At 45.7% G+C, this 10,257-nt stretch overlaps 1 protein-coding gene across 1 annotated transcript in view; it reads right to left on the reverse strand.

Annotated features, from left to right (window-relative positions):
• LOC103811019 (60S ribosomal export protein NMD3-like) overlaps positions 1 to 168 on the reverse strand; it is a gene marked incomplete at its 3' end in the record, with an annotated part of 3,820 nt that extends 3,652 nt beyond the window's left edge. The window contains exon 1 of the mRNA XM_009083960.1: positions 125 to 168. Coding sequence (XP_009082208.1) covers positions 125 to 168 — 44 coding nt within the window. The remainder of the gene's footprint in view (positions 1 to 124) is intronic.
• Between the last annotated feature and the right edge of the window lie 10,089 nt (positions 169 to 10,257).

A 10,257-nucleotide genomic window follows, 5' to 3' on the forward strand; every position in this document is an offset into this window, starting at 1 on the left:
TAAGAAAACCGGCGGAACAGACGCGGCACCAGCGCGGTTTGTGACCGCCCGGGTCCCCCCGCACCGCGGTACCCCAAGACACGACCCCGAGCCTCGCTGTGCCCTTAGCCCCATCCCCACTCACATGTGTCCCTGCGTGGGAGCTGCTGGTCCCGGAATGTACTCCATGGCCCGGGAACACACGCGGCCGAGGGTTCCGGGGAGGAGAGGAAGGGGCGGAGGCGATGCTGGTCCCGCCGGGAGGGAGGAGTGATGGAGCGGGAGGGACCGCGGGGAGGGAGGAGTGATGGAAAAGGGAAGGACCACGGGGAGGGAGGAGTGATGGAGAGGGGAAGGATCATAGGGAGGGAGGAGTGATGGAGCGGGAGGGACCGCGGGGAGGGAGGAGTGATGGAAAAGGGAAGGACCGCGGGGAGGGAGGAGTGATGGGAAAGGATGGTAGGGAGGAAGCCAACTTCCCGTTAGATCCCGTTTGTGGTGCACAGCAACCTTTGGGAAAGGGGAGCTGTTATGGTATCACAAGGTGCGTTTGTGGATCAGCACTTGTTTTCTGCAGGTTTACAGCTATGATAGAGAAAAGTAGAGCTGAATTGCATCAACACATTGTATGGGATTTATTTCATGTGGTAATATCCTGCTGGAAAGGACGAGTTGTGTCAGCTGGGACCTGAAAATCACAGGCTGTCAAGCTGTCTGATGTGGTTTTTGTCCTTTGGCACTTCTTTTTTTTTTGGTGGGCTGCTTGTGTTCACAGTCTGCTACTCACTTCTGCTCCTTTGAAATCAACTTTCTCTCTGGAAACTCACTCTGGGCCATATTATTTAAAAAAAATCAAAGGAAAAAGCAAAAGAAGATAAAAAAAAGAAGTGTTTCCCTGCACTGAAGTTTCATTTCTGTACTCCTCAGAACTTTTGCTACACTGCGGGTGTTAGATAGTTTTGACTTCCAAGCCCTGATGAATCACTCATTTGAGTTCTTTGATTTATGAGATAATACACTTCCTGTGAATTCCAGGCTGTCACTTGGAGAATCTCACATTGCAAGAGGGATAGGACAAAGTCTGTCATTTATGGGAAGCAGATCAAGACACTGGGAGGAGATTTTGATCCTAATAATACCTTAAAAGTTTCCCCCTGCAGATTTATTTTCAACTGCAGTTTTCTCCACCTACTTTTGGTGCTAATATATCGAACCCTACCTCATCTCAAGGCACAGCCTTAGTTAATATCAGAAATAGGTTCTGTAGGTCTGCTTTCATGCTTATTTGCAGGTAACTGAGCCCTTAAGGAAGCAGTTTGAGGAAAGATCAAGTGCCAAGGCCAGAAAAGCCAGGAGAGCGTTTGTGCCAGTCGTAAGAGCTGCATCACAGCAGCTTCATTTTCAGTAGAAATGCCAATTAGAACCATAGAATGATAAATTCATTGGAAAGATATTCCTGTGATTAATTTATCAGACACCTGAGGTCACTATTCCCTCACAGAAACTGGATCTGGGAGGTGGAAAGGAGGTGTTGAAGCAACCTGAGGAACTTCTGGGACCTCTTAGTCAGTTAGAGCTGCTCTGACTTTCCAACACAGAGGTTGTGTCCTGGTCTGGTCTACTCTTTTCATTAGCTGTGTACGTTTAAGTGTAAAACTCTCTAAAGTGACAAATTCAGCTTTTGAGAGGATTGTGTTGACACCCAGTCTGTGCTTTTAGTTGTTGAGGTCCTGAGCAAACACTACTGACACTTTTACTCTTTGCCCTATTGCATCAAGGAATAACTGGGAGGAATGAAGCAGTTTCCAGTCAGAGAGCAAGCAACAGATGTGCAGGCAGGACTCAGGAATGTGCTGCCCAGGGAGGTGGTGGAGTCACTATCCCTGGAGGTGTTTAAGGACAGACTGGAAGTGGCACTGACCAGGCTGGCAATGGACACCAGGTGCAGTAGATGCCCTGTGTTCTTTGTCTTGTTGTCTGATGAGGAGTGGCTGAGGGAGCTGGGGGGACTCAGCCTGGAGAAAAGGAGGCTCAGGGGAGACCTTGTCCCTCTCTACAACTCACTGACAGGAGGTGCAGCCGGATGAGGATCAGCCTCTTCTCCCAGGCAACAAGCAACAGGACAAGAGGAAATGGCCTCAAGCTGTGCAAGGGGAGGTTCAGGTTGGATATCAGGAAGAATTTCTTCGTGGAAAGGGCTGTCAGGCATTGGAAGGAGCTGCCCAGGGAGGTGGTGGAGTCACTATCCCTGGAGGTGTTTAAGGACAGACTGGACGTGGCACTTAGTGGTGTCAGGGCATAGGTTGGACTCGATGACCTCAGAGGTCTTTTCCAACCTGATTAATCTGTGATTCTTACTCTGTGTGATTCTGACTCAGAGTGGGGAGTTAAAGGCAGGGCTGTGGCCAAGGAAGATATTTAAGGATACAAGGTGGAGGCAGGAGCTCCCTGTGCCTGAAAGCTGTAGGAGACATTATTGGGCAGGAACAGATTGTCCCTGGCCTGTGTATGGGGTGGCAACTCCCAGCTTCCAGATTTCTTCCAAGCCAGGATCTAGCTCCCAGTGCTGAGTGGTCTGTTGCTTCAGGAAAGCAAAGCTTTCCTTGCTTTTCATGGATTGCAGCTGGGAAGGTGCAGACTAATAACTTCAACAAGGCTGGTGCACACGGAGCCTCAGCTGCTGGTTCAACTTGTCCTCTGTGATCTCAAAGAGTGATATGAACAGGAGGAATAACATTAGCTGATCCCATTGGGACACAATTCTTCCAGGAGCTGCTTTCCCTGAGTTCATCTGCACTAAATTTACAGGGATAATGCTCCAATTCTTTTCCAGTTCTTGCCTATTTCTTCAGTTCCTTGTGAGGAACCCAATTAACAATCCAATTTCTAGTGGGAGCCACAAACATTATTCCTAAACTTCAGAGAACAAAAAGAGCTGAAACCAAACTCCTTTAAAATAGCTTTGTGACAGGGATCAGGATATTGTGACATTCCACTTTGAGCTGATGAAGAGATGAAACTGTGCATTGCATCATCGGGGTTTAATGAGCTTCATCTCAGCACATCTATCTGTGGTTTAGTTTCATTTTCATGTGTTGCATGGAACTTGCACATGAGACATATTTTGGTGCAGAGCTGAAACCAAACTCCTTTAAAATAGCTTTGTGACAGGGATCAGGATATTGTGACATTCCACTTTGAGCTGATGAAGAGATGAAACTGTGCATTGCATCATCGGGGTTTAATGAGCTTCATCTCAGCACATCTATCTGTGGTTTAGTTTCATTTTCATGTGTTGCATGGAACTTGCACATGAGACATATTTTGGTGCAGTGCAGGGATAGCTCTGGAATGCTGTTTGAGGGAGCAGTGATGGGAAATGCTACTTTGTGTCAGCAGAGGGGGTAATTCCCAGTCTGGCTGTGGGAATAGCTGGATGCTCAGTGTGCCAGAGGCAGAGCTGCTGGGTTTGTGCAGTCAGGGCACAGTGGATGCACATACAGTTTTACACTGAAGGGCATCCTTTGCTTCCTAAATTCCTGGAGTACCTAAAGAGGGTTACAAGAAGGCTGGAGAGAGACTTTTCACAAGGGCATGGAGTGATAGGACAAGGGGGAATGGCCTTGAGCTGAAGGAGGGGAGAGTTAAATTAGATATTGGGAAGAAATTTTTCCCTGTGAGGGTGCTGAGGCATTGGCACAGGTTGCCCAGAGAAGCTGTGGCTGCTCCATCCCTGTGAGTGTTCCAGGCCAGGTGGGGGCTTGGAGCGGGCTAGTGGAAGGTGTCCCTGCCCATGGCAGGTGGTGAAACGGGATGGTCTTTAAGGTCCTTCTAATCCAAACCAGTCTGGGATTCTGATTCTATGAGATTGGATCTTCTGGGTATTGCAAGGGCAAATCCTCCTGGTGATAACCTGTTAGGAAAAGCGTGGCCAGGAGCCAGGAGGTGTTGCTTTAGACCTGGCATGTTTGTTAGCTGTACCAAGATGCACTAGACCTGAACCTCAAAACGGGATGGTCTTTAAGGTCCTTCTAATCCAAACCAGTCTGGGATTCTGATTCTATGAGATTGGATCTTCTGGGTATTGCAAGGGCAAATCCTCCTGGTGATAACCTGTTAGGAAAAGCGTGGCCAGGAGCCAGGAGGTGTTGCTTTAGACCTGGCATGTTTGTTAGCTGTACCAAGATGCACTAGACCTGAACCTCAGACTAACACATAATTGCCTTGAAAAGGTAAATATTTGCTCATGGGAACATGATAGGAATCTAAGAGACTATTGTACAGTAGCTGTTTGCCTTCTGTAACCTTCCATGTCTCAGCTAAAGCATTTCATCCCATTAATAGGCTGAAGGAAACCCAGTGAGAGAGTGAGTTGTGCTGATAGCTGGGGAGCTGCCAGGAGAAGGTCCATGCCAGTGTCAGATCCAGACATTGGCATGAGGGAAGGTTCAAGTTGGATATTAGGAAGAATTTCTTGACCACTGCAAGAGTGGTCAAGCATAGGCACAGGCTGCCCAGGGCAGTGGTGGAGTTACCAACCCTGGAAGTGAACAAACAATGAGTAGACATGGCACTTTGCCATATGGTTTAGTGGTCATGGTGGTATCAGGCAAAGGTAGGACTTGATGATCTTGGAGGTCTTTTCCAACCTTAATGATTCTATGATCAGGAAAAATAATGTGTTTTTCATAGCACTTTTATTTCCATATATTGGCATTTTGAGTTTTCTTATGAGAGAATATGAGGCACCTGCTTCACACCTGCCCGTGGTTGTCTTTTGGCTGGATGTGCACTGCTCTTCCTCCCTCCATCACTGCTTTTGAGGGTAGAAGGAGAGGACAGGAGTGTGGTGGAGGCAGAGATTATATGTTTGGATGTGGATGGAAGAGCAAGAGATCCACAGATTACAGGGGAGAAGAAGGAGTAGGTAAAGGAGACTTTGTAGATGGAAATGGGAGCAAACCAAATGGAAACAGTGATCCAGCTGTGCAAGAGAACCATGTGAAGCCAATTGGAGAGAGCAGGAAGGGAAGGGGAAAGCAAACTAAACCACTGGATGAGATGCCTTGCACCAGGCTGAAGCTGCCTGGGGTCTGCTGTATCCATGCCTCCTCTGGAACACAGCTGGGAAGAGATGTTGAGTGGCTCTGCTTCTGACCAGACTTGATGCCTTCTTCAGTAAGCAATGAGAATATTCCAGCAGTCACTTTTCCAGGCTTGTACCTTTGGAAAAGTCCTCTGAGGCAGGGTTGGTCTGCAAAAAAATTCAACTCAAACCAACACAGGGCAGAACCTGAGAACTAACCTGTGTGATCTTAGGGAATTTGTGCCAGAGAGTGTGGACTGATAAATGAAGGTTACATAAACAGTCAGGACAGGAAAACATGGAAGGGGGACAACAGGGACACTGCCCACCTAGGTCTTCACTACAACACTTCAACACTTGAGCATTAAGACTTGAGCATTAAGCATCTTACCAGTGGTAACTAAGGACATGCTGAAGTAGCAGATTTGGAGAATGTAATCATTTTGCTCTTCTTATTTATTTAATTAGGGGTTTTTCTTTGGCTTGTACAAACTCTCTGCTGGCATTTACATTTTGCAATGCTTCATGGAGATGAATTCTCAGGAGGAGATGTTGCAATTGTACTGGGTTGGATGTGTCTTTCCACCACTCCCTTCTTGTTGGCACATGTAGACACAGAGAGCTGACACATGACTATTAAAAGGTGTTTCTAGGTATTGCTCAGCCAGAAAATTGCAAAACCAAGCCTTGCTGTATGTATGAGGGAGTGGAATCTTCCAAAGCTGATCCCAGTGCTGCAGCTCATTATTTATTGAGGAGTATGTGCATTTATATGAAAGACAATCTCAGTGATGCTCCTTTGGCTATTGAAGATTTCTTGAAGGAAAGAGGCTTCAGAGCCAAGACTGCTGCAAGATTCTAATTTCAGTGCCCAGGTCCTGTGATGGATGGAGTAGAATTGAGAGGGCAAAGGAATTCATAGCATCATAGAATCACAGAGAGGATTGGGTTGCAAGGACCTTAAAGATCATCTTGTTCCACCACCTGCCATGGGCAGGGACATCTTCCACTAGCCCAGGTTGCTCCAAGCCTCATCCAACCTGGCCTGGAACACACCCAGGGATGGAGCAGCCACAGCTTCTCTGGGCAACCTGTGCCAGTGCCTCATCACCCTCACAGGGAACAATTCCTTCCCAATATCCCATTCTGATTGGAAAACTGATACTGAATTGTGTGTGTGGCTGAGGTATTTTGCTGCCACCTAATACGTCTGTGATAAGAAAGAGCTTTTGGATACCAAAATACTCAGATTTTTAACTTGCATTTGAGTCAGTTATGAAAGGTTTGAGTGCAGAAAGCACTTGGCATTTTTGATGTGTCTTCACACCAAACATGGGGCAGCACAGAGCACTGGACACAGTGCTGGGTGTAGATATACACACCTTGATAATGGCCTAATTCTACTGGATTTCATCAAGTTGTGTCTTTAATTCTCATGGGAGGAAAAATATTGGAAAGATAAGTGCAAATCACTCATCTGTGATATGGAGAAATCTGCTTGGGATGCATTATTTACCTAGAGTGAAATACCTGGTATGTACTTCCCCCAGGCAAGGCACCAGGATGGATGGAGTTGGATGCATTGACTTGGTTTGCACCATCTTTTTTCAAGCTGTTACTTCATAAATCAGTCAATCTCGGTGCATCAGGCAGGTGATTAGTGTCTGTGAGCTACCAGTCTTCTCTCATTGTGCAATTTGTGGCTGTGGAGAATGAAAGGAACTGATAGAAGCTCTTTCCTCTGCCAGCATGGTGGGTGAGGCCATTGCTCCCCATCCTTTCATTACATTGCTGCAATCCCATTCCAGCCCTCTCCATGCTTTATTCTGAGCTTGGCCTCACTTGTTTTGTGTCAAACTCTCCATGATGTACATTTTAGCTGCATTTTGTCTTCCTTCTCAATGCCTAAAGCTCATGAAGATTCATGGTGTGAAGTCATCCTTGAGTATGACCTTGAAAGAATGAGATATTCCTGATGCACTCCATGATTACAAAGCAAAGATAGAAGCTGCCAGGAAAAGTAATGGATACAGCACCCAGGCTGGCAATATATCTCTTCCTGACACTGCCACAAGTTACCTTTGCTTCCTCCCTCTTTGCTCAGTCATTGTAGGCAAAGCAATGACTGATATTTTTCATAGAAATTTGCCAGATTTATCCTATTCTTCATCATGGAGATATTTCCACTCTCCTCTTTGTCCTGGTTCCTGACTTTATCCTCTTGCCTGAGCACATCTCAGTAGTAAGAGCCATATATTGATACAAAGTGTGTGTTTGCATCTTAATTTCACTTTTAAACCTAAACTAACATGTCATGGTAATCAAGGGCGGCTATAACTTATATTAGACCCCTTGAAGTAATTTCCACAGCCTATTCCTAGCTCAGAGCTTGTTATTCTAGTGCAAGGGAGGCCTCGGTTATCCTGGGAACAACTGACTGTGCTGAAATACCAGAATCAGCAGAGTTTATCAGCTCTTACCTGTCCTGATGTAGCAACTGCTGAAATAAGGGTGGAGCAGGCAGTGATGATGACAAGTGAGGACTCTCAGAGTCAATTTTTGCTGTGAATCAGAGCCTTACAGCCTGGGAGCTTCCAGAGCAGTTGCCTGGAGATGTTTTCATCATTTGGGCTCCTCGAATTCAGGCAAGAGACTCCTTACTCTAAGGAATAAATATATTAAGGACTAAGCTGATCATGCTTTGGACCAAGGCTGAATTTTCCTTGCTGTGTGTAAGGACAGAGAGTGAGAGGAGCTTGTTTCATTTCAGCTCTTGTTCATGGAGTCATGGGACCAGCTTGGATCCAGACTTTGGAGGACCTCAGGAATGTTACAGGCATCAAACCTTCTCTATCAGCCAACAAACACTAATAGTACATTGAATTTTCAGCTTCCTGAGATATGAAGAAGATTATTTTACCAGAACATTGGGCATTTCAACTGCCTTGAGCCCCTTGACTGCAACAAGCTTGCAGCAGGGCTGCATGTGGGTGGCTTGCTGGGGCTGTAGGAGCAGAGGATCTGTACTGTAGGAGTCCAGGTTTGATACTGACTTCCCAGTTTTGATTCCCAGTTTGTGGTAGGATATCAGTAACACGCTGATATAACCACAGTTTGATATTTTAGGAGTAAATGATTAAATCAGCTTGGGTAGGGGCCAATTTCTGCCCTGGGAGAGGAAAGCACTGCTTTGGACGCAGTGTTGGATGTTGATCATTTTCACAGTATTACTGAATTTCCAGGTTGGAAAAGATGTCTAAGATCATCAAGTCCAACCTGTGACCCATCACCACCTTATCAACTAGACCAGAGCACTGAGTGCCACATCTAGTCATTCTCTGAACATAGCTGGTTTCATCTTTCCTTTTCCCTTCATTCCCTATACTCACTCTTCTCCCTTATTAGTATCTCTGTTCTTTTTTTCCTACATCTGCCTATTTCTTCCTTATTTTCTTATCTTTTGGAATTTGCTGGGATTTGGCTGGTCTGGCACTGCAGTGATGTGAACCAAAACACCTCCGGAGCATTATCTGCTCCCCATTTAGGCTCAATAACCAAGGATGTGCTGATCACACAGGCAGAAGAAACTCCTTTTTGATCTTTCACCACGTACATTTTTAGAGGGAAGAAGGAATAACTTCCAGGCATTGGTGTTTATCCTAACTGGGGCCTGATTTATGTGTCTCCTTCTCTCAAGGTTACAGTTCTCAGTGTTTATGCAGTGAAATGGCCCTAGAAAATGAATATGCTTTGGGAACTGCTTATGGATTCAAATTGGCTGCTTTTCTGCTCATCACCTTGTCAACCTCACCGTGTTTTTTGTGATTATGAGAGAGTTCTTACAATTCAGTAATATTTCATTTGAAAATTAGCTGGTTTTGCTTTAATTCCCAGTGCTCAGCTTGGCATGTGGCCACTTGTCCATGTCTCTGTCCTGAGGTGTAGTAATTCATCTGGGAGGATTGTCCCAGTTTTGGCACACTCAGACTGGTGCTGCACAAGGGTTTTGTTAGCCTGGAGAAGAGGCTTAGGGGTGACCTCATGGGTCTCTGCAACTCTCTGACAGGGTTGGAGAGAGGTGGGGGATGGTTTCTCTTGCCATGGCTGCAGGGAGAGGCCTAGAGGGAATGGCGTTGAGCTGAGACACGGAAGAGTTGGATTGGATGTTAGGAGAAATGTTTTCTCTGTTAGGGTGTTCAGGCACTGGAATATTGCCCAGAGTGGCGGTGGAGTCACCATCCCTGGAAGTGTTTGAGAGGTGTCTGGATCTGGCACTGGAGGATATGGTTTAGGGGTTCCAGCAATGACAGGTTAATGGTTGGACTTGATGATCTTAGTGGTCTACTCCAGCCTTGATGATTGTGTGATTCTTTGATTCTAACCAATACCTGTGTGTGCTGTTGGCACAACTGAGAAGTTTAGGCTCAAATGGCAGCAAAGCCTTAGTTGTCCTGTCAATTTAATCAGTTGTTAACCTGCAAATGTGAGGTGCCAAGCTGCAGTCACACCTAGAGTAATAAACCCAGCACTGGAGGAGATGAAAAATGTCAATACCTGTGATAATTTCTATGTAAACAATCTGGAAAATAGACTAAAAGTGACACTCCAAATGTTGGAGGGGAAAAAAAGGAAAATATTACCTAGCAAGTTGGTGCTTGAACCAAAAATACTTCCCAAATTGTGTCCTCAAAAGGTTCTAGTCGTTAACTAGAAAATATGATGATGTAAATGGCATCTCCTCATCAATCCTGTTACCACTAACATCTTTTTTTTTAGTTTCTTAAAAGGTTATTTCTCTCTGAAGGCATCAAACACAACTGACCTGCTATTGGGAGTACAAGGAAACCCACTTTCTTATAGGTATGTAAAGGCTGAGCCTTCAGGAGCACACACACCCTGCAATGTAATGCTGCTATATAAACACTCAGCTTAAAGCAAACAGAAGGAAATGGCTTTGTTCAGGAAGAGGATTTCCATTGCCCCCCCATGGTGGGATTGCTGTAAAGCTCTTCTCTTCCTTATTGTGCCTATTATTTCTGTTTGGCTTTGTGGGAGGTGCAGGAAGGTGGAGGACAACAGCAGCAGCTGCTCTTTGGGAGGCTCTCTGCAGCCTTACTCAAGTGAAAACTCTAGTTTTGTGTGAGTTCTTCAGCTTCTTTCCTATATTTCAAACATCTGGGGCAAGAGGTATT

Source organism: Acanthisitta chloris, unplaced genomic scaffold, assembly GCF_000695815.1.
Source record: "Acanthisitta chloris isolate BGI_N310 unplaced genomic scaffold, ASM69581v1 scaffold12721, whole genome shotgun sequence".
Taxonomy (NCBI): domain Eukaryota; kingdom Metazoa; phylum Chordata; class Aves; order Passeriformes; family Acanthisittidae; genus Acanthisitta; species Acanthisitta chloris.